Source organism: Schistocerca nitens, chromosome 4 (assembly GCF_023898315.1).
Source record: "Schistocerca nitens isolate TAMUIC-IGC-003100 chromosome 4, iqSchNite1.1, whole genome shotgun sequence".
In the NCBI taxonomy this organism is placed as follows: Eukaryota; Metazoa; Arthropoda; class Insecta; order Orthoptera; family Acrididae; genus Schistocerca; species Schistocerca nitens.
This window is the reverse complement of record NC_064617.1, coordinates 114,102,725-114,127,354: the sequence shown is the minus strand read 5'-3', so window position 1 is coordinate 114,127,354 and position 24,630 is coordinate 114,102,725. Positions and strand designations below refer to the sequence as shown.

General features: G+C 47.7%; 1 protein-coding gene across 1 annotated transcript in view; it reads left to right on the top strand.

Moving 5' to 3' along the window:
* LOC126253189 (serine/threonine-protein kinase SMG1) overlaps nucleotides 1–24,630 on the top strand; it is a 395,243-nt gene that overhangs the window by 34,577 nt on the left and 336,036 nt on the right. The window contains exons 2-3 of the mRNA XM_049954353.1: nucleotides 3,549–3,558; nucleotides 7,207–7,303. Coding sequence (XP_049810310.1) covers nucleotides 3,549–3,558; nucleotides 7,207–7,303 — 107 coding nt within the window. The remainder of the gene's footprint in view (nucleotides 1–3,548; nucleotides 3,559–7,206; nucleotides 7,304–24,630) is intronic.

Sequence of the window (24,630 nt, the reverse complement as noted above, 5' to 3'; positions counted from 1 at the left end):
TGTGTCATACATCGCCTGCGTTCATGCCTCGCCCGACCCCCCCCAAACTGCAGGCTGCTTTTTCCCATCTTCTGCACTACCCTCCCCACGACGGCGGCCTAGGTCGGGTCTCCCGATCGCAGTCTGCGTTCGTTCCCTTCTCTCGTCACTCGAGTCCTTTCCCCTTCCTCCATCCTTCCGGCCCTCTTCTTCTACCCCTGCTTGGTCCCTCCCTCGCTTGCGGCTTTGCTTGGATTTGTCCTGCGACTCCCAAGTCCTCCGTTCCACCTGCCAGTCTTCAACAATTCCTGGCTCTTCTTGCCTCGTTTCGCGATGCAGCTGTAGTCTACATCGTTGGTTCTGTGGTCGATGGACGCACTGGGTTTGCTTTCATCCACAGCGACTACGTTGAGCAGCATTCCCTGCCTTGTGGGAGCAGTGTTTTCACTGCTGAGCTGGTTGCTCTTTATTGTGCACTTGCTCACCTTTCCTTCTGCCCTGGGGAGTCATTTGTCATATGCAGTGACTCCGAGTGGATTGCAAGCACTCGACCATTGTTTTTCTTGGGACCCTTTGGTGCGTGGTATTAAAGATGCTGTTTTGCTCTTGCCGAGTGTGGTCGTTTAGCGACGTTTGTGTGGACCCTTGGCCACATTGGCATTCCAGGAAACGAAAGTGTCGATCGGTTGGCCAAGCAGGTCACCCCTTCGCAAACCCTGGAGCTTGATGTCGTGGAAAGAGACCTCCGGTCAGCCCTACATCGCAAGGTCCGCGATGTCTGTAGCTCTGAATGGTCTGTCTTGAACACGCCAATAAGCTCCACATGGTCAAGTTGTCCACAGTTGTATGGAACTCATCCTTGAGGGACACGCGTAGGGACTCAGTTGTTCTCTGCCGTCTCCGAATTGGACATACACGGTTGACCCACAGCTATCTCCATCGTCGTCAGAACCCGCCCAAGTGTCGCTGTGATGCAGGGCTGACAGTGGTCCATCTTCTGATGGACTGCCCCCTCTTAGCCCCCTTGCGGCAGTCCTTTACTTTACCAGCTGCACTTCCTTTAATTCTCGGTGACTATGCCTCTATAGCTGACTCAGTTTTACGTTTTATCCGTGCAGCTGGGTTTTATCACTCGCTCTAGTGTGGGCACTCTCACACGATTTCTCAGGCTACACCCAGTCCAGCGCCTTTTAATTGTGACGTGGATACTAAAATAGTGTCTTTTTATAGTAACAAGTTGTGTTGCTACCTCTATCAATGCGTTCCAGCTGGATGTTCTTCGTTTGTAGTTGAGTGGTTGACCTTTTACCTGATCCATCAACCACTGTAGTCTGTTTTACTCTAGTCAACTATTTGCTCTGCTCCTTTTAAGTGTCCTCTATTTTGTGTTACTGCGGTGTTCATTTTAGCTTTGTACCCCTTGGTGTTCCCTCCCTCGGGGTGCAGAGCTTACGCTTTTATTGTATAGACCTTTTACAGGTATGTCTGTTTGGAACTGGGGACTAATGACCTCGATGTTTAGCCCCCATCAAACCCCAAAACCAACCAACCAATCCTCTTCTAATGTTGTGGCTGAACACTGGCTGCAGGGAGCTGTACGGAAGGCGCAGACGTGGGCCATCACTCAGTTTTCAGTTTTTGGCTGCCAAAACTTGTCATGCTCTTCTGTTGTCATTGTACTGTCCATCCCCATTTTGAAGTTTACCTTGATGACCAACTACTAGATGTAGTGGATACTTACCGCTTTTTGGGACTGGTCTTAGACACCTGCTTAACTTGGCTTCCCCAACTTTGTCAGCTTAAGGACAAGTGCTGGCAGCACCTTAATCTTATTCGATGCCTGAGCCACACTGACTCCTGCTCCGTGTGAGTCCTTGTCATCTGTAGTGACTCCTTAAGCAGCCTACAAGCTCTCGACCAGTGCTTCCCTAGACTTCCTTGGGTAATGACTATCCAGGAGTCTCTTTATGCCCTCTCCAACAGAGGATGTTCAGTGGCCTTCATTTGGACCCCAGGACATGTCAGGATACCAGGCAACGAACTCCCTGACCGCCTGGCCAAACTGGCTACCCGTAAACCAACTCTGGAGATTGGCCTGCTGGAGACCGGTTTGCGATCGGTCTTCTGCCGCAAAGTTTTCGTGATCTGGGATACTGAATGGCGCACCCTGAGTACACCAAATAAACTCGGTGTTATCAAGGAGATAACAAGTGTGTAGTGCTCATCCATTTGATCCACTTGCAGGGAATCTATTGTCCTTTGCCGGCTCCGCATTGGTAATATGTGGCTGACACATGGTCACCTCCTCCGTCGTGAGGACCAACCTCGGCGTTGCTGTGGCTCCCCCATGGCCGTCATCCACATCTTGTTGGACTGCCCAATTTTAGCTGATCTGCGGCAGACTTTTAACCTTCCCAGCACCCTATGGTGTTGGGTGACAATGCCTCAACACCAGATTTAGTTTTACGTTTTATTCATGAGGGGAGTTTTTATTGTACCACCTAAATATGGGTGTGTGGCCTCCTCTCCTAGGCCTCCACCCTCCCTCCATTTTAACTCTGTTAGCCTTTCTTTGCATTTGTTTGTCTTGATGTTCGTCTTTTCCCCACGTGTTCATCTTGCCTTGTCTTTCTGGAGTGGACTTTTTAGTGTGTTACAGAGTGGCTGGTTCATCCTCTTTTTATTCTTGTGATTACCCAGCCCAACCCATCTGCTCTATGGTTTTAATACCTTCCACTACTTTTTCTTGTGGTGTAAGTTTTCCCCATTTTTTTCATTTGCTTCTTTTGTTTTCTCTTTCGGTGTGGTTCCCCATTCCTTTCCCCCTTTTACTTTCCCAAACTTGGTGGGGCGAACTTCTAATAGGAGCTTTTTGAGCTAGCCCTCTGAACAGCCTACTCGCAGAGGCTGCGTCTCACCCCTATGGATCAGGCACCAACAATAGCTACTCAGTTATGCTATGTATGTTCACAGCTTCCCTAAGCACCCAAACTACCGTGTCCTTTTTCGTAGTTGGGAGTTCCACCTCCCACAACAGTTGTTCTAGCACCAGCAAGATGCTTCTAATCTGCAGCAACTCCCTGAGCAGCTATCAGGATGTAGACTAGTGCTACCCTTATCACCCATTTAGTCAGGAATGTCCAGGATCTTCTTTCTGACCTCCATGAAGCTGTACCACCAGTCGTCTTTGCTTGGTGCCCTGGACACATTGGGGTCTCTGGGGAACTGAACATGTTGTATGCTTGGCAAAGTTGGCTACCAGGATTCCAATTTTCAAAATCAGAGTCCCAGAATTGGACTTTTGGTCAACTCTATGCCATCAATTTTTGGATGTGTGGCACTCAGAATGGTTTGCCCTGTACTTCCCAAACAAAGTGAGGGCCATAAAGGAGATCACAACACTGTGGCAGTCTTCCCTTCACACTTCTCGCAGGGAATATGTGGTCCTGTGTCGACTATGCACTGGTCACACTTGGCTGACCCACAGCCATGTTCTCAGAAATGAGGATCCACAGTACTGCCGATGTGGTACCCGACTAAGGATGGCACATATCCTACTAGACAGTCAGAATTTGGCTACTCTGCGGTGATATTGTAAGCTTCTTCACATGCTATCTCTGGTGCTAATGGAAAGTGCCAAGGTGGCTGACCTGATTTTAAGTTTCATCCGATAAGGTAGTTTCTTCTCATCTACGTGAGATGGGGGCACTTTGGCCTCATTGACCACCTAGGGGTTTGGAGGGGCACACCTCGTGTGCTCAGGCCCAGGGGTCCGATGGTGGCCAGGGCTCAGTGGTCTGGCCTGGCTCCCAGTCTTCCCACCTTTTCAGTCCCTGTTCTTTTATGTCAATTTTTTAATGTTTTATATGTCCTTTTATCATTTAGTCTGTGTTGTTCATTTCTGTGGGGTAGTGAATGGTTAGGCGGTGCTGTTGTAATGCAGAGGGTGCGTGTCTCATCGCATACCATGCTCTGGGGACCTCCAACTGCATTTTGGGCAGAGCAGCTTGTCAATCCTACTTCTCCTTGGTTTTATCTGTCTTATTGTATCTTGCGTACATTTGAGGTTCCCAGGTTTTGCCTTTTGTATCATCCTTTGGAGGTTATTCGTGTCGATACATATAGGATGAAGGAACCAATGACCTCGTGGTTTGGTCCTTTTAATTTCAACAACCAACCAACCAATAGTCAAATGGCATAACTTTGAATACCACTTAGTACAGTTTGTGCAACAATGAAATAATATGCAGTAAATCTCAGTACATATTAAACACAATCTGTTTCTTGCTGCTCTTTGACAATTTCCTGATGTATATTTTACTACAGAACACAAAGCAGCTTTACAAATTTTCACAGACACACAAAAGACTGGGAACATATATTGCTGGGAATATGTAACATTTTTACATTGGAGCTAATGGCCATTAACAGAGCCTTCTTTTTCATAAAATGGGCCTCCTTTGACTGCGTTTTAGTATGCAGTGTTTCAGTGTGCGGTCTGCAGACCATTACTTATGTCACCATGTGATGTGTTACTCGTGATCTTCTCTGACCATAATCACACTGCCTCCTCAGATTCGACCATTTGGCTAGAGAAGCAATTACACTCCACCCCACCCCCGCACCCCAAGACGCAGATTTACTGCTGTAACTAAGACTTCTGCTAACTCATAGAAGGAATTATATGTTGTAAGCTACTGCACCCTCTAATAAACTCAGCATCATCAAGAAGATTACTACGATGTGGCACTCGTCCTTCAATTTCTCCTTGAAAGAATCTCCCATTGTATGTTAATTTGTTGTCGGTCATGCCAGTCTGACTCATTTTACGCAACGAGCTACCCTCACATTGTGGTTGTGAAGCCTTACTGACAGCTGCTCATATCCTGGTGGAATGCCCCCTTCCTGGCACTCAACACTGAGCATGGTCTTCCGAATTCTTTGCTTCACATGGTATCGGATGGCTCGTGGATGATTGACCTGGTTCTCCATTTTCTCCATGACAGTAATTTTTATTCACAGATACAACATTTTAAACTACCTTCAGGGCAATGGCAGTGTGGTTGGGATTGGGGGTGTCTTCTGTAAAGTGCTAGGTAATTTAGACCCTCGACCCTGCCACCTCTGGATTGCGAGTGGGAGTGCTATGGGAGGGCCTGTTCCCTTTGCATGCAGGTCTCTGGGCGAAGCCCATATATGGCCTTAACCATTTCTCTCATTGTATTTTATTATTGATGGTCCAGCTAATGTCCATCACATTTTTGGCTTTTTCCCTTTTACTCTTGAGTAGAAGGCATTCTTTACTGTGTAGCTGTCCTCAGCCTTAATCGGATTGACAGGGGTTGGATGTGGCAGGGGTATTCTCTTGACATGGGTGAACCCTGAGGGATGGCTTGTCTGCTCTAAGCTGTGACCCAATGAGATCGATGTACTTCACTTCGTAAATTTTTTTCAGCTCTGGCATCAGTATTGTCTTTAGTGCTTCGTTTTTACCCTCCTGTGTACTTTCCTCATGAGAGTACATTCCTGGTGGATGTCATTACTTCTGGATGAATGAACCTTCGAGTGAGGGACTGGTCGTCTCAGTGCTTAGACCCTCACTGCCGATCAACTAGGACAAAAGAACACTTGAGCACAGCTGACAAGACAGAAAAATCAACTGTCTAGTGTGATATGAAACCAGAACTACTTGTGTTAAACATTTATGGTGATTGGCAAAACAGTAAAGATTTTCAGTGCTTTAGTAAGCGTCATTGGGACACACACACTTCAGTAGCGATGAAATAATGGATATTAATGTCTATTGGTGTCATATCATCTGTTGTTAATGCACAAGTCGGTGAGTGGGTGTTTGTTTACGTTAGGATTGAACTTACGATGAACGAAGTGTAGACAGCTTTCAGCCACATCCAACTTCTCCATCTCCAAAATAAGTGTGGTCAGCACAGTACTTAGCAACAGTGTGAATTGTTTGGCTTGTGTAGATGCTGCCGCAGTCACAGGGGATGCCACACACACCACGCAAGATGTCTGTCATCGTTAACGGACGTGAACATATACTGCATATAGGAAGCAGGCTGGAATTCTGATCTCAGTCCGTATCTGTGGAGCTTGCATCCTATATTTCTGTGTGCGCAACAGAATGCCGTACGTATTGTACTTACTTGGCCTCTTCCATCAAATCATGAAAGCATCCTTTGTTGGTGGCACTGAAAGTGTAGCTATCTATCTGTAGAAAATATTATAATCTATTACAAATGCCCACCAAATATATCTGAGCATGCAACTTATTCTAAATGGGAACATTGGGTCGTGTATGTCACACATGTGAATTACCCTGTAAACCTGTTTGGAAAAATATTGTATAACATTGTCATCAGCAATATATTAAATATATTAAGAAGTATATAATATTGGTTTCAAGCAAATCACTAAAGATTACAGTTTGAAAATACATACAGTTTCCTGACATCATTTTGAAGTTCTTCTACAGTAGGTGCTTGAGAATAATTGCTATCTTCATTTCCTGTGGTCAGAAGATGCTGCAGTTTGCTACAGTAGTTCTTGATACATTGCAGAAATTTAGAGAACTCTTTCGGGTGCCTGTCTTTGATCATATTTAGGTATTTTATGTTAACTGAAGCAATAATTTTGTCGGTGTGATAACCATAGCTGCTGTAAGGTAGTATTCACTTATCACTACCTTTTTTCTGTTATGTCAGAGAGACTGCATTAATTTATAAGTCAATGTCCTGGTCTGTCTTCTATCTGTACAGCATGTTATACTTAACAATTTAACATAATTTATGAAAAGCTGTAGTTTTCTCATATTCCTGTAACAAGATTATCTCTTAAAATACTTGCTGATTTTAATTCCTCTTACATTTAATTTAATGTGAAAGTAAAATTGCATGCTACAGTTGTTTCTAGAACTGTCAGATCCTTAAAGATCAGTAAGAAATGTATTATCTGTTATCTTGCATCACAGTCCAGCAAGTATCTTTATGGAAGTGAGATAGGATTGAGCCATGTGTTAATTTTAATGTTCATTAGTTTTTGTTTGAATTGTTGTAGGTAAGTGTGGTTGCCCTAGAGTTAAGACAAGAAGTCACATCAGTGTGGATTGCTTTAATTCTAAATTACATTCTTACTAGATAATGTGCTCTAAGAAACATTTCAAAATTTCCAAATGAATTCAGCGCATTTCCAATTGTTAATGTACTGTGCTTTTATTCCAGAGGACTCGAGAATCTCGAAGTTGCTACGCTTGTTATGTAGAGAAGATGACAAAGGGAAGTTCCTTGCTCTCTGTAAACAGTTGCAGGTAGTGTAACCCACGTTTTACTTCAATTTAATTTGAATGTTGTCTTAGTTGAATGTATGTTAAAAACTTATAAAAAAGTGTGTGCTGAGGTCCGTTGTTAACTTTATGAAATAAATGAAATCCTTCTGGTAAGTGAGACTTATTCTTGAATTAACTGGCTGACGGTAAGATTCTTCTCTTTTATGTGCACCCTATGTCAATTATCCATTGAAATATCCATGGCATTAGAGCCAATCTGGATGAATTGTCGATCCTCTTATGATCCTACTCGCCGGTCATCTTCTGTCTTCAGGAAACAAAGCTGTGTCCCCATGATTGCTTCGTTTTCCCTCAGTCCGGTTTGATCTCCCATCTGTTGATGGCACTCCAGCACATGGGGGACTCATGGTTCTTCTCCATAATACTGTCCATTATCACCCAATCCCCTTAAACAGTTCCTTCCAAGCTGTTGCTATTCGTCTTTCCCTTTCTGGATACACCTTCTCTCTTTTTACCATATACATTCCATTGTCCACACCAATGGCAAGAGCTGATCTTCATATCCTTGGTCAGCTCCCGCCCCCCTATTTGTCGGTTGGGGACTTCAATGCCCACCACCTGCTTTGGGGATTTCCGTGAGGCTCTCTATTGATTGACCTCTTCCACTAAGCAGATCTTGTTTGCCTCAACACTGGGGAACCTACATTTTTGTTTTCCTCCATGACAAATTTATCTCATTTGGTTATTTTGGTCAGTACAGTTCAGCTAGCTCGGTGCTTTGAATGGTTCGCTCTTGCTGATACACACTCGAATGACCCTTTTCCATGTGTCCTTCGATTGCAGCCACAACTGCCGTCTATGCGCCTGAGATGCTGGAAGTTTGCCCTAGCCGATTGGACACTTTTTTTGTCTCTAGCAACATTCGATAACTGTCACTTTCCTAGCGTTGACGATCGGTTCACTCATGTTACAGAAGTTATTCGTAGAGCCGTTGAACATTCTATACCTCGCACCTCCGATTTGCCCCGGCGACCTCTAGTTCCTTGGTGGAACGAGGCGTCCCGTGATGCAATACGCGAGCAGAGACATGCTCTTCGTGTTTTCCGCCATCATCCTACTTTGGCCAACTGTATCCGTTATAAGCAGTTATGTGGGCGATGCCGTCGTGTCATCCGTGATAGCAAGAAGGCAAGCTGGGACTTTATTACTAGCTCTTTTAACACCTTCACTCCCTCCTCAGAAGTTTGGAGTCGAATTCGACAGTTATCTGGCACGCCTAGTTTCTTCCCAATCTCTGGGCTCACTGTTGTGTATGATACCTTAGTGGACCCAGTCGCAATTTCTAACTCATTGGGTCAACACTTTGCTGCGATTTCGAGCTCTTCAAATTACCCGCCAGCCTTTCTTCCGAAGAAACGTGTGGCAGAAGTGCGACCTCTTGCTTTCTCCTCTCAAAATAGCGAAAGCTATAATACTGTATTCTCCATGTGGGAACTCCGACACGCCCTCTCTTCTTCTCGCTCTTCCGCCCCAGGACCGGATGGTGTCCACGTCCAAATCTTGCTGCACTTAACATACCATAGTCTGCGTTACCACCTTCGCCTTTATAATCGAATTTGGGCCAACAGTACTTTTCCCGGAAGATGGCGGGAAGCTATCGTCATTCCTGTTCCGAAACCTGGAAAGTACAAACATCTCCCCTCTAGCTATTGCCCCATTTCTCTCACGAGTAGTGTATGTAAGGTTTTGGAGTGTATGGTGAATTGCCGTTTAGCCTGGTGGCTGGAGTCCCGAAGCCTTTTAACATCTGCTCAATGCGGTTTTTGAAAGCATCGTTCTGCAGTTGACCATCTTGTTGCTCTCTCCACTTGTATCATAAACAATTTTCTCAGGAAACGCCAAACAGTAGCAATATTTTTTGATCTGGAGAGAGCATACGATACCTGTTGGAGAACAGGCATCCTCCGCACACTGTTCTCTTGGGGATTTCGAGGTCGGCTACCCTGTTTTATTCGTGAACTTATGACAGCGCGCACATTTAAAGTGTGGGTGAAAACTACTCTATCCCATACTTTCTCCCAAGAAAACAGGGTGTCCCAGGGCTCCGTGCTAATTGTTGTACTGTTTGCCATTGCCGTAAATCCAATTGTGGATTGTCACCTTCCCGATGTCTGAGGCTCCCTCTTTGTGGATGATTTTGCGATCTACTACAGCTCTCAATGGACCAGCCTTCTCGAATGACGTCTTCAAGGATGTCTCGATCGCCTCCACTCTTGGAGCATCGAAACCGGCTTTCGCTTTTCTCCCAGTAAGACCGTTTGTGTCAATTTTTGGCATCATGTGGAGTTTTTTCCATCTTCCCTACATCTAGGCCCTGTTGACCTTCCGTTTGCGGACATCGCTAAATTCTTGGGACTTATGTTTGACAGAAAACTGTGCTGGTCCTCCCATGTTTCCTATCTCTCAGCTCGCTGTCTGCGATCTGTCGGCGCTCGAAATTGGACTGTGGAAGCATAGTTTACTCCTCTGCTTGGCCCTCTATTCTTCAGCGTCTTGACTCTGTCCACCACTGTGGATTGCGTTTAACGTCTGGAGCTTTTTACACCAGCCCTGTGGAAAGCCTTTATGCTGAGACTGCTGAACCTCCACTGTCCAATCGGTGAGCTGTCCTTCTGAGTCGTTACGCTAGCCATCTGTCTTCCATGCCCGCTAATCCAGCCCATGACCTCTTTTTTGACGACTCCTTGGATTTAGGGTATGCAGGCCGCCCTTCCTCTTTACCACCACCAGGAGTCCGCTTCTGGCAACTGCTACGTTCTCTTTCCTTCCACTTTCCTGAAACTTTCTTGACAACTGGGGGTACATAACCGCCTTGGCTCCGCCCCCAGACCTGCTTGCTCCGTGACCTTTGTCAGCTTCCCAAGGATGGTACCCCTTCTCTCGTTTATTGTCAGACGTTTGCTGCTCTATGCGCACAAATGAAGGATGCCACATTTATTTACACTGAAGGCTCAAAAACATCATTTGGTGTTGGGTTTGCTTATATTGTTGGCGACACCCCTAATAGATTTCGGCTTCCCGACCAGTGTTCGGTTTTTACTGCTGAGCTTTACGCAGTTCTCCAGGCTGTCAAATACATCTGTTGCCATCAGCGGATACAGTATATTATATGCTCAGATTCGCTCAGCTCTCGCCTCAGTCTCCAAGCTCTTTACACTGTCCACCCTCTGGTCCACCAGATTCAGGACTGCCTCCACTTGGGGGGCATCTGTGTGGTATTCCTCTGGATCCCAGGACACGTTGGTATCCGTGGAAATGAAGTGGCCAATATAGCGGCCAAGGCTGCAGTCTCTCTTCCTCAGCCTGCTGTTCACATGGTCCCCTTCGCCAATCTACAGAGTGTTTTATGTCGTCTTGTTGCTCTTTTATGGCACGCACATTGGTCTATACTTCCCAATAATAAATTGCGGGACGTGAGAGCTCTTCCCTGTGCTTGGACCTCTTCCTCCTGAACTCGTCGTCGGGAGGTAATTTTAACTAGACTCTGGATAGGGCACTGTCTTTTTAGCCATCGACATCTTTTAAGTGGCAATCCTTCCCCACTTTGTCCCCACTGCTCTCAACTGTGGACGGTGAGACACCTTTTACTTCAGTGCCCCTATTTTACTCCGCTATGCGCCTGTTTACAGCTGTCACCTGATATATCTTCCAATTTAGCAGATGACACGCACTCATCCGATTGCGTCCTCAAGTTTATCAGTGTTAGTGAGATGACGTTGGTCATTTGAAGCTCTTTTTGGGGGAAACAACCCCATAGTGGTTTTCTAAGCTTTCCTTGTGTTTTGTAGTTTCTCCACTTTTTGAGTTTCGCTCCCATTGCTGCCGATTTCCGATTTTACACTTCCTTAAGCCACAGAATGGGCACTAATGACCATAGCAGTTTTGTGCCATAAAAAAAAGGACAAATGATGAGAGAGGCAAACTCAGGCTCAGAGGTCTGGATCAGCAGATTCTGAAAAGTGAGTGGGCCACCTATGTAGCACATAGTGGGTGACATGTAAAGTACAGGCACAATGCTTGCCTGCAGAGATGTAAGTAGCTGTGATGGGAAATCCTTCCAAGGTGCATTGTCGTTATATGTCAGTATGGAAACAGGAGACCTACTGTTAGTCACAAGCTGGATCTGGTCCTGAGGGCAATAGAGTGAGTGCATCTGTGCTTGTGTGTTGTGCAGTAGGCTTTTATTTAATGGTGTAATTGTAAGAACTAAGTAAAAGAGTCCAATGTTGGAACCTTTGAGCCATCTGCTTCAGAAGCCGTGAATGTGGTCCAAATGGTGCTACCAACGGTTTATGGTCAGTAATGAGCGTAAACTTAGTCTCATAGAGAAACATATGGAATTTCTTAATGGCAAAGATGATTGCCAGAGCCTGTTTATGAGCTGTGGGTAATTCTAGTGGGTTTCAGTGTCTTGGATGAATAGGTAATGGGCTGCTCAGTAACCATCATTGTTATGGTTCGCCAGCACCACACTGGTCCCCCCCCCTCCCTCCCTCCCTCCAGGTGGGTTGGTTCGTGCTTGGCTACCTGAGGACCCCAGCCTTTTTAGCATCTTTTGCTGTCCATGCTGCATGTCTATCCTTTTGCTGTTCTTTTACCCCTCCCTTGGCTAACATGTCTAGGGTGTTTTTGGGAATGTGTTCCGCATTTTCAGTAGCTGACATCGGAACAGTCTCACCACTGTTTTTTGTTCCTTTTCTTTTTCTTCGTTCACCTTCTCCTACCCTTCCTCCGCTTCAGTGTTTAAGATTTCTCTTTTTCTTATTCCTCCCTGTGTGCTCCTAAAGGTCGCCCCAAGTGTCTGACGCATAACAGGTGACTGGGTAATGCTTAATTCCCAGCCCCAGTTCAACTTTTAGGGTTCACACTTACCCCCGGGTACAGGCCAGGCCCAGGTAAGGGTGATTGCCTGAGCTGCTACCTTCCCAAATTGCCAATTGGTCCTTCTGTTAGGTGTTCAGGAGGTGTGAACAATTACCGAAGGTGGTGAGCCCCTCTCGGGGAGGGGGGGAGGCAGTTGGAAGGAGTGTGCCATTGGATACATTGACAATAATGGGAGATTTTCTCGCAATGAGCCAATCATCTGCACAGTCAACGTCTACCAAACGTAAACGGAATGAAGCTCCCAATTCAAAGACTCTACCAGCTGCACCACAATTCCTTGTGGTTTCACGTACTGAAGGCGGTCAGTCCTATGCAGTGGTAAATCCGTTTATTCTTCAGAAAGGTGTTGTTGCAATTGCTGGCCCTGTCTCACAGTTTATACAGTGGTACTTTGCTTTTGTAGACTACTACTAATCCTAGAGCACAACTACTGCTTGCCGCTTTGCTTGTACATGGCTATACTGTTTGTGTCGAGGCCCGTAGAACTGTGAATTCTTCCCATTGTGTTATTTACACTAGGCTGCTTGATGGTCTGACTGAGGCAGAAATACAAACGTACATCTCTGATCAGGATGTCATTGTAGTCCATCAGGTGATGAAAAAGGTAGACGCATCCTTAGTGCCCACACACACTCTATTTCTCACTTCTAATAGAGGGGTGCTTCCATCCAAGATCAAACAAGGCTGTGAAGTTACCACAGACACAGTACATTCTGAACCCGATGTGCTGCTACCAGTGTCATCATTTCAACCACACTCGGATGTGTTGTCGAGCCCTGGCTAGATGTGTAACCCAAGGTAGGGATGCTCACGAGGGCGATTGTCTGCCACCTCTCTGCTGTATCAGCTGCATTTGCGACTGTGCTGCCTCCTCACAAAATTGTCCCATGTATTGCGATGAGCGGACTGTCCGGGAGATCTGGGTAAAGAAAGAAAAACCTTACCTGGTTGCTCGCAAGTTATTGGCTAATAGAAATCCCACTTTCTACCATCTCGCATGGAAAGTACTGTTCTTGCTACGTCTTGCTCCGTGGAAGGATATGGCCACACAGACATGCGACCTCATATTCAGCACTTCGGTTGAAATCACCCAATGTCAACATGGCATCGCTGTACTCTCGTCCAACTTTGCAGCGAGGCACCAAACTCAACTACACAACTGGCAGACCAGAAAGGACAGAGGGAACACTCCCGCGAAGACTTCCTATGTCCCTCCAGCCAACAAACGTCTGAGTCTTCCTCTGCCAACCGGAAAGGCTCCAAGAAGTCAAACAAAGGCAAACGGTCTTTTCCGTCACCTAGTTGAAGATCCTCTTCAATGGTGTTGCCGTGTGATACCGTCACCCGGCTGACCTCCCGTGTCGCCGGTGCGCACAATCACCCGTTTTTCTGCTCTGGACTATGCAGATCGACAGAGGAAGAATGCCAACGCCTCTGTAGAACTCGTGGAGCAGGATCCTCCAGCCTCTGGCCCTGTAGCAGAGAGTCTTTGAAGGCTCGTTATCGCCAGATGCCGAGGTGACACCCTTTCATTTTCGTTCCTCCTCCCCTTTCGTCAGTATGATTCTCCTTCAATGTCATGTTCAAGGCCTTCAATCAAACAAAAGAGGATTTACGGCTGCTCTTAGAATCGCAGCAGCTGCTTGTTTTCTACCTCCAGCAAACAAAATTGCATCCTCATGACCATTTTGAGCACTCTCGCATTTCTTCCCTGTCTGTTTTGCCCCCCCCACCCCACCCCACCCTACCCCACCACCACCACCACCACCACCACCACCACCACCACCACCACCCCGCTCCCTCAGGATGGCATTCCACCTCGTGGGGGAGTCCTGCTCCTGCTCCTGCGGGATGGCATTCATAGTCAACCCATTTCATGACTACCTGCCTTCAAACTGTTGCAGTTCAGCTTTTCCTTCCTCACTTGACCTTTTCCCTTTGTACTGTTTACATCCTGTGTCATTCGATGTCATCAGTGCAGACTTCCCCCAGCTTATTGAGTAGCTACCTCACTTGTTTCTGCTGCTCGATGACTTTAATGCGCACAATCCCCTTTGGGGTTCTCCCAGCAACTGTCCAAGAGGTGCTCCCTTGGCTGTCCTCAATCAACTTAACCTCCTCTCCCTTTTCACAGGATCACAGGAGCACCCCTGTTCCTTTCAGTCTCCATGCACAGCCACTATTCCCATTTGGACCTATCCTTCTCCAGTGCCCAGCTTGTCCATCATCTCGAGTTGTTCATTCTACCTGACACATATCAAGCAACCATTTCTTGCATTCTATCAGTTTGCTAACTCCTACCCCACCTGCATGCATACCCAAATGACAGCTTACTAAGGCCAACTGGAGGCTTTACTCCTCCCTGATGACGTTCAGCGAACAACATTTCCCCAGTTGTAATGGCTAGGTAGATATCTTACAAATGTTATCCTTACCGCCGCAGAATGTACCATTCCTCGCACTTCCTCTTTACAACTCCATGATCTGGTCCATTGGTGGACTGAGGCTTGCTGCAACGCAATTCTTGCACTGAGACGTGTTCTCCGCATTTTTAATCCTCATCCTACGATGGTAAACTGTTATCTCCAACACCGTGGGCTGCCATATTGCAGATATTTCAAGCTCTTCCAACCGTCACACTGCCTTTCTCCATCGGAAACGAGCGAAGGAGGCTCAAGCGATACCCTTATATTCTCAGAATCGTAAGTGCTACAATGCCGCCTTTACTACAAGGGAGCAGGATCATGCTCTCACGTCATCCCGACCCCCCGCCCCCAGGGCCAGATGATGTTCATATTCAGATGTTTAAACACCTTTCTCTTGCGGACAACACTTTCTGCTTCATACGTACAAGTGCATATGGGCAGAGGGCACATTTCTCAGACGCTGGTGTGAAGCCACCGTTATGTCCATTCTAGGCCCAGTAAAGACACACATTTCTTCTGGCTACCACCCCATCTGTCACCAGCTGTTTTTGCAAGGTGCTGGAACGTATGATTCATGCCCGGCTGGTGTGGTGACAGGAATCTTGCAATTTACTAACAACTGCACAGTGTGGATTTGGAGTGTGCCATTCTGCAGTTTAACATCTCGTCACTTTGTCCACTCATGTCATGAATGGTTTTGTGTGGAAATCCGAGACTGTGGCTATGTTTTTTGGTTTGGAGAATGCCTAAGACACCTACTGAAAGACTGGTATCCGCCATGCTTTCTACATGTGGGGCTTTCTAGGCTGCCTGCCCCATTTTCTTCAGGAATTAAAACAGAGTTTTCAAGGTACATGTGGATTCTACTTTATTGGACACCTTTATCCAGAAAACAGTATCCCTCAGTGTTCTGTCCTGAGCGTTGCCCTCTTTGCTATTGCCATTAACCCTACAATGCCCTGTCTACTGTCGGGTATCTGTGGCTCCCTTTTTGTTGACGATTTTGCCAGTTCTCCACAGACCTGCCTCACTGAGAAGCGTATTCAGAGATTTCTTGATCGTCTTTACTCCAGGAGCATCGACAATGTTTTTTTTTTTTCCACTGACCGTTTGCATGAATTTCAGATGGCGCAATTGGTTTCTTTCACCAGTTTTAGATATTGGGCCTGTTTCTCTTCCGTTCATTGAAACTATGAAATTCCTGGGGCTCATGCTCAATAGGAAACTTCCTTGATGGTCCTGCGTGGCTTACCTGTCGGCCCGCTGCATGCGGTCCCTCAGTGTCCTACGTGTCCTCAGCAGAACTTCCTGGGAACAGGTTGAATCATCTTCCTCTGTTTGTACCGGTCCCTTGTCTGTTTGAACCTAGACTACGGGTGCTTTGTTTATGCATCTGCATGTCTTTCCCTCTTAAGGCATCTCAACACTATCCACCATCGTAGCATCCATTTGGCCATTGGTGCCTTTTACAATAGCTTGGTCGAGAGTCTGTATGCAGAAGCTGCCGAACTACCGCTGTCGTACGGCCGTGACTTTCTCCTAGGCAGATATGCATGCTGTTTATCTGCCATGCGTGGCCACCCATCCTATGCCTCCTTTGGTGACTCCTTTGACCGCCATTATGGGGTGCGTCCCTCTTCTCTGTTACCTCCTGGAGTTCACTTTTGGTTGCTTCTCTGGCAGTGTAACTTCATGCTACCTGCCTCTTTCTTGATGGGTGTGAACCCTTCACTATCTTGGCTTCGTGTGGTGGTCCATGTTTACTTTGGCCTTTATTTGCTTCCGAAGGACACTACTCCAGCCTTGCTCTATTGCTTTCAGTTTCATGAAATTTGCAAGGAACTTCGTGATAGTAACTTTGTGTACACTGATGGCCCTCGGACTGACCATGGTGTTTGGCTGTTTGGTGTGTTTTTTTCATTGGCACTGACAATTTTCGGTGTTGGCTTCTGGAACACTGCTCAGCATTTACAGCTCTTCTCCCGGCTTCAGGCCACCAAGTACATCTGGCGACACACGCTTTTATATTAAATGATTTGCTCCGACTCTCTCAGTGCCCATCAGAGCTTGTGTGTGCTGTACACTGTCCATCCCTTAGTGCAACAGAGCCAGGAAAACTGTCATTTGCTCACTCTTGATGAGTCCACTGTGATGTTTGTGGGTTCCTGGTCACATCGGTCTGACGGGAAATGAGGCCACTGATGCTGTTGCCAAGGCTGCAGTCACAGTACGACAGCCCGCTAGTTCTTACATTCTGTCCTATGATATGTTTTGCCATGTGTCAGCAGGTGGTGCCACTTTGGCATCACTAGTCCTCCACTTTGGCATCACCACTAGTCCTCCCCTTATGGGAACAAACTCTGTGTTACTAAGCCTCTCCCAGCAGCTTGGATGATCTCATCTCGGACCTCTGCCGTTAGATCATTTTAACTAGGTTGCATATCAGGCACTGTCTTCTAAGCCGTCACTATTTAAGTGGTGCTCCCCCACCACTTTGTGCTCATTGTGCTCTACCTTTGATGGTCCACCATTTCTTGACAGAATGCCCTTTTTTTTAACCACTTACATTCTTGTTTGTGTTTGGGGTGTGTGTTATCGGCCGTTTTAATGAACGATGCGCGGCCTGTCGACGGCATTTTACTTTTTATCCATCATAGCAATATGACTAAAGACATCTAATTTTTAGTTCAGGATCTCCATTTCTGAAGGCGTATCTACAGATCTTTCTCCACTTCTCTGTTTTTAGTGTCTTCTCTTCCATCAATTAGGATTACTGTGTAATCGATTTTAACTCCTCTCTTTGTCTTTGTGTTCTACAGATCTGACACGGGCGCTTATGACCCTAGTTGTTTTTTGCACTCTAAAACAAAACAAAACAAAACGAACCACACCAGTGCCTTAGAGGGAAGTGTCAGCAGCCAAAACAAGGGGATGTGATGGAAAATAAGATTGTAAAATCAGGGCACTGAGTGTAACATGTGCATCAGCTGTGTGAAAGCATGCTCACAGGCAGCGGACCACAGGAATTGAATGCTATTCTTCCACGACTGGTTCAGTGAGTGCAGAACGTGTGCTGTTTGTGGGAGTAACTAAGAACAATAGTTAACGCTACCCAAAAAGGCCTGCGCTCATGAATGTTTTCGGGGACATGGGAGAGTGTCAGCAGCTGAAATATTGCTGTGATTGGGTCGGGTCCCATCTTCGTTAAGCAAGTGTCCAAGGTATTCCACTTGCTCCTGAAAAACCTGACATTTTTGCAGGTGGCACTTTAGCCATGCATTGTTGCAGCATAGCAAAGGGGGTTTTAGAGGTAGTGCAGATGGTCCTGGCTTATAACACTAGAAATAGGAAACAGTTAAGTCAGCCAGATAATTGGTACAGGCTGGATGGACATGGTTAACTGCTCCAGGTATCTCTGGAAGATTGCCAGGTTGGAAGAGATCTCAAAGAACAAATATTTGTGTTTGTACAAGCCACAGGGTGTACTGATGCCTATAATGCATTGCGATTTTTCAACGAATGGGATCCATAAACAAGCATCAGGAAGGTCTATCCCAGAAAAATATTCCATCATCGACAAGCTTTGTGAAGACGTCTTCTGGACGTGGTATGGCGTAGGTTTTAACGTGTGCCTGGGCAGTGAGTGTTGACCCACAATTGCCACAGAGCCAGAGGGAGCCATTTTGTTTCTTAACCACTACCAGGGGGTGTGACCCAAGCACCGGTTTTGACAGGTTCAATTACCCTGCTTCATGAAGGCGAGTCTGAGATTAAAGGCCATTCTTAGGGAGACCAGAAGTAGATGTGCCAAACAGAAATGGAGCACTGCATCTGGATGCAGAGAAGTATGCATCTCGAAATTTGTGGTGCACCTCTGGCCAGGTTTGAACAGACACACAACAGGCACAAAGGTACCCCCCAGGGGATCCACAACTCTTTTGTGGATACGTGCGTAGCGAGCACGGGACCCCGAGCTGATGTGGCCTTCCTTCCTTTCCGGGCTGCATACCTTCCCTTTCCGCATCCTTCCCCATCCCCCATCTTCGCCCCCCCTCTTCACCTCTGGCTCTTTCTTTCCCTTTCTCTGGGGTTATGGTTTGTGCCTACGTCCGGAGACGGACGCTTGTAAATATACTACATTCTTCGCCTTCCTTCCTTGCTTGTAAGTCTTCATCCTTCCCTTGTCCTTCTCTTTTCCTTACCTCTTCTCTCTACCTTCTCCGCTGCGGCGTTTGAGACCTCTCTTCTTTCCTTTCCCTTTCTCTTTCTTCCTCCCTGTGCGTGTCTGAAGGCCAACCCACGCACTTCCATGCGTAGCCGGTGACGGGGTAACGCGTAATTCCCCGCCCCGGGTAGACAGGTAGGACACGTACGTACCCCCTGGTAACGGCCAGGCCCAGGGAGGGGTGATTACCCGAGCTGATACCTTCCGAAAGTGCCGATTGGTCCCTCCGTCCGTTTGTCGGGAGGTGTGACCTGAGGTGTGAACAATCACCTAAGGCGGGAGTGCCCTCAGAGAGGGCCCCCACAAGGGAGGAGCGCGCCATCGGAGACGCCGGTAATCATGGGGGATTCTTCCGCAATGGTTTCCTCACCTTCCACTATGTCTGCTCACAAACGTAAGTTCACTGAGTCTCAACCACAGTCAGTTCTTCCATCGTTGCCACAGTTCCTTGTTGTTTCTCGGTCTGACGAAGGTCACGACTTCTCCACGGTCAACCCTTTCATTATTCAGAAAGGTGTCGACGCAATTGCAGGTCCTGTAAAGTCTTGTTCCAGATTACGGAATGGCACCCTGTTGTTAGAAACAGTCAGTGCCCTCCAGGCACAAAAATTGCTGCGTACCTCACTACTACACACCTTCCCTGTCCGGGTGGAACCGCACCGTACCTTAAATTCCTCGCGTGGAGTCGTTTATACACGCTCCCTCGATGGACTGTCTGACGAAGAAATTCAGCACTACCTGTCTGACCAGGGCGTAACGGCTGTTCATAGGGTTATGAAAAGGGTTGACACGAACATCATTCCAACCCGCACTGTCTTCTTGACATTTGACAAAGTTCAACTACCATCGAAAATCAAAGCCGGCTATGAGATAATTTCCGTTCGCCCTTACGTCCCGAACCCTACGCGTTGCTATCGGTGCCAGCGGTTCAATCACACCAGCCAGTCCTGTTCCAATCCGGCCAAATGTGTTACGTGTGGCAGGGATGCCCATGAGGGTGCTTGTCCACCTCCATCCCCTCGCTGCATCAACTGTATGGGTGACCACGCCGCTTCCTCTCGAGATTGTCCCGTTTTTAAGGACGAATAGCTCATCCAGGAAATTCGAGTAAAGGAAAAGGTGTCGACCTTTGCTGCTCGAAAATTATTCGCCAGTCGACAGCCTACCGTGCCTCAGAAAGGAAAATACAGCACTGTCCTTGCTTCTCCTCGGCCAACAAAGGAGGCGGCCACGCAGACTTGCGACCTCACCTTTAGTGCCACGGTCGTCAGATCGGCCAGCGCAAAGATCGCCCGTTCAACCTCACCACTTTCGCCTGCCCACTCTCTGGTTCACCCTTCGTCGAGTTCTGCTAAATCTCGAGCCCAAAAGTCAGACACCAAGACTTCGAAAAAAGAGCATACTCGTGAAGAGTTTTTATGTACGGCAACTTCGCAACCATCGGTTCCTCCTTCCTCTAAACATCATACTTCCAAGAAGGCTACAAAGAAACCCAGTTCCTCTCCTTCTCCGCCAAGGCGTGTCCCATCTACAGCACCACCTGGCGGAAGTCGCCCTCGGCCGTCTTCTGTATCGCCGAGGCGCACTGCTGGCGGCCGATCAACCGGCCGGTCGCTGGTGGCAGGAGCTGCTCCTGACCAACCTATGGATCAGGATCTTCTGCCTTCGGCTGAATGCCATTCCGTGCTGTCGGTCGCAAGCTCAGAGCAGTCGTTGAGTTGACAGCGACCTTGGTCACATTCCTCCATTTCCAGTTCACCCTATGTCCATTATCCACTGGAATATCCGCGGTATTCGAGCCAATCGGGATGAATTGTCGATCCTCTTAAAATACTACTCGCCGGTCATCTTTTGTCTTCAGGAAACAAAGCTGCGTCGCCATGATCGCTTTGTTCTCCCTCATTTTCAGTCCGTCCGATATGATCTCCCCTCTGTTGAAGGCACTCCAGCACATGGAGGACTCATGATTCTTCTCCATGAAACTCTCCATTATCACCCAATCCATTTAAACACTTCCTTCCAAGCTATCGCCGTCCGTCTTTCCCTTTCCGGATACACGTTCTCTCTTTGTACTGTATACATTCCATCGTCCACACCAATGGCACGAGCTGATCTCCTTCATCTTCTTGGTCAGCTTCCACCCCCCTATTTGCTGGTTGGGGACTTCAATGCCCACCACCCGCTTTGGGGATCTCCACATCCTTGTCCACGTGGCTCACTATTGCTAGACGTCTTCCACCAAGCAGATCTAGTTTGCCTCAACACTGGGGTCCCTACGTTTTTGTCTGCCTCCACGGCAAATTTATCTCATTTGGACCTTGTGGTCGGTACTGTTCCACTAGCTCGGCGCTTCGAATGGTTCGCCCTTGATGATACACACTCGAGTGACCACTTTCCATGTGTCCTTAGACTGCAGCCTCAACAGCCATATATGCGCCCGTGACGCTGGAAGTTTGCTCAAGCCGATTGGACACTTTTTTCGTCTCTAGCGACATTAGATGACCGTCACTTTCCCAGCGTCGACGATGAGGTCACACATATTACCGACGTTATTCTTACAGCTGCGGAACATTCAATACCACGCACCTCCGAATTGCCCCGGCGCCCCCCAGTTCCTTGGTGGAACGAGGCATGCCGTGATGCACTACGTGAGCGGCGACGTGCTCTCCGCGTTTTCCGCCACCATCCTACTTTGGCCAACTGTATCCGCTATAAGCAGCTCCGAGCGCGATGCCGTCGTGTCATCCGCGATAGCAAGAAGGCAAGCTGGAAATTCTTTATTAGCTCATTTAACACCTTCACTCCCTCCTCGGAAGTTTGGAGTCGGCTTCGACGGTTCTCAGGCGCGCCTAGTTTCTCCCCGGTCTCTGGGCTCACTGTCGCGCATGACACATTAGTGGACCCCGTCGCAATTTCTAACTCGTTGGGTCAGCACTTTGCCGAGATTTCGAGCTCTTCAAATTACCCGCCAGCGTTTCTCCCGAAGAAACGTGCAGCGGAAGTGCGACCTCTTGCTTTCTCCTCTCAAAATCGCGAAAGCTACAATACTGTTTTCTCCTTGCGGGAACTCCAACATGCACTCTCTTCTTCTCGCTCCTCCGCCCCAGGACCAGATGGTATCCACGTCCAAATGTTGCTACATTTATCAACCCATAGTCTGCGTTACCTCCTTCGCCTTTATATTCGAATTTGGACCGACAGTACTTTTCCCAGACGATGGCGGGAAGCTATCGTCGTTCCTGTTCCGAAACCTGGAAAGGACAAACATCTCCCCTCTAGCTATCGCCCCATTTCTCTCACGAGTAGTGTCTGTAAGGTTTTGGAGCGTATGGTGAATTACCGTTTAGCGTGGTGGCTGGAATCCCGCAGTCTTTTAACACCTGCCCAATGCGGATTCCGAAAGCATCGTTCTGCAGTTGACCATCTTGTTGCTCTCTCCACTTATATCATGAACAATTTTCTCCGGAAACGCCAAACGGTAGCAATATTTTTTGATCTGGAGAGAGCATACGATACCTGTTGGAGGACAGGCATCCTCCGCACACTGTTCTCATGGGGCTTTCGAGGCCGGCTGCCCCTTTTTCTTCGCGAATTTATGGCAGAGCGCACATTTAGGGTGCGGGTGAACACTACTCTCTCCCGCACTTTCTCCCAAGAAAACGGGGTACCCCAGGGCTCCGTGCTGAGTGTTGTACTGTTTGCCATCGCTATAAATCCAATTATGGATTGTCTCCTTCCCGATGTCTCGGGCTCCCTCTTTGTGGATGATTTTGCGATCTACTACAGCTCTCAACGGACCAGCCTTCTTGAACGACTTCTTCAAGGATGTCTCGATCGCCTCCACTCTTGGAGCATCGAAACCGGCTTCTGTTTCTCTCCCAGTAAGACCGTTTGTGTTAATTTTTGGCGACGTAAGGAGTTTCTTCCGCCCTCCTTACATCTAGGACCTGTCAACCTTCAGTTTTCAGACGTTGCTAAATTCTTGGGTCTTATGTTTGACAGAAAACTGTGCTGGTCCTCCCACGTTTCCTATCTTTCGGCTCGCTGTCTGCGATCGCTTAACACCCTCCGTGTCCTGAATGGTACCTCCTGGGGAGCGGACCGAGTGGTCCTTCTCCGCCTCTATCGCGCCTTAGTGCGCTCGAAATTGGATTATGGAAGCATAGTCTACTCCTCTGCTCGGCCGTCTATTCTTCGGCGTCTCGACTCTATCCACCACCGTGGATTACGTTTAGTGTCTGGAGCTTTTTACACTAGCCCTGTGGAGAGCCTTTATGCTGAGACTGCTGAACCTCCGTTGTCCAATCGGCGAGCAGTCCTTCTGAGTCGTTATGCTAGCCATCTGTCTTCCATGCCTGCTAATCCAGCCCATGCCCTTTTTTTCGACGCCTCATTTGATGTAGAGTATGCAGGCCGCTCCTCCTCCCTACTACCCCCGATAGTCCGCTTCTGTCAACTGCTCCATTCTCTTTCCTTCCGCTTTCCTAAAACCTTCTTGACAACTTGGGGTACAGCACCGCCTTGGCTCCGTCCCCGGATCTGCCTGCTCCGTGACCTTTGTCGATTTCCCAAGGATGGTACCCCTACACTTGCTTATCGTCGGGCATTTGCTGCTCTACGTGCACAAATGACGGACGCCACATTTATTTACACTGACGGCTCGAAAACATCGTTAGGTGTAGGGAGTGCCTATATTGTTGGCGACACCCCAAATGAATTTCGGCTTCCCGACCAGTGTTCGGTGTATACTGCGGAGCTTTACGCTGTTCTCCAGGCTGTCCACTACATCCGCCGCTATCGGCGGATACAGTACGTTATCTGCTCGGATTCTCTCAGCTCTCTCCTCAGTCTCCAAGCTCTTTACCCTGTGCACCCTCTGGTCCACCGGATTCAGGACTGTCTGCGCTTGCTCCACCTGGGGGGCGTCTCGGTGGCGTTCCTCTGGCTCCCGGGACACGCTGGTATCTGTGGGAATGAGGCGGCTGATATAGCGGCCAAGGCTGCAGTCTCTCTTCCTCGGCCAGCTATTCAGTCGCTTCCCTTCACCGATCTACGGAGCGGTTTATGTCGCAAAGTTGCTCATTTATGGCATGCGCATTGGTCCACACTTCCCCATAATAAATTGCGGGAAGTGAAAGCCCTTCCTTGCGCTTGGACCTCTTCCTCCCGAACGCGTCGTCGGGAGGAGGTAATTTTAACTAGACTCCGGATAGGGCACTGTCTTTTTAGCCATCGACATCTTTTAAGCGGCGATCCTCCCCCAATCTGTCCCCACTGCTCTCAGCTGTGGACGGTAAGACACCTTTTAATTGAATGCCCCTATTTTAATCCGTTACGCGCCCGTCTACAGCTATCGCCTGATCTATCGTCGATTTTAGCCGATGACACGCACTTAGCCGACCGCGTTCTCCAGTTTATTAGTGACAGTGAAATGACGTCAGTTATTTGAAGCTTTTTTTGGGGATAACAAACCCCTTTCTGTAGTGGATTTTTAAGCCTTCCTTCTGCTTTTAGTTTCTCCAATTTTATGACTTTGTTCACATTGCTGCTTGTTTTCAATTTCGGTTTTTTTACTGTTTCCTAAGTTACGGGCTGGGCGCTAATGACCATAGCAGTTTTGCGCCCTTAAAAAAAAAAGGCACAAAGGTTTTCAAGATCCTGGAATGGAACAGTATCCGAGACAACCTGAACTTCATTCACCGTGGAGAAACCAATAGCAAGAAGATATCTAAGCCAAAAATGTTGCTAGCTGA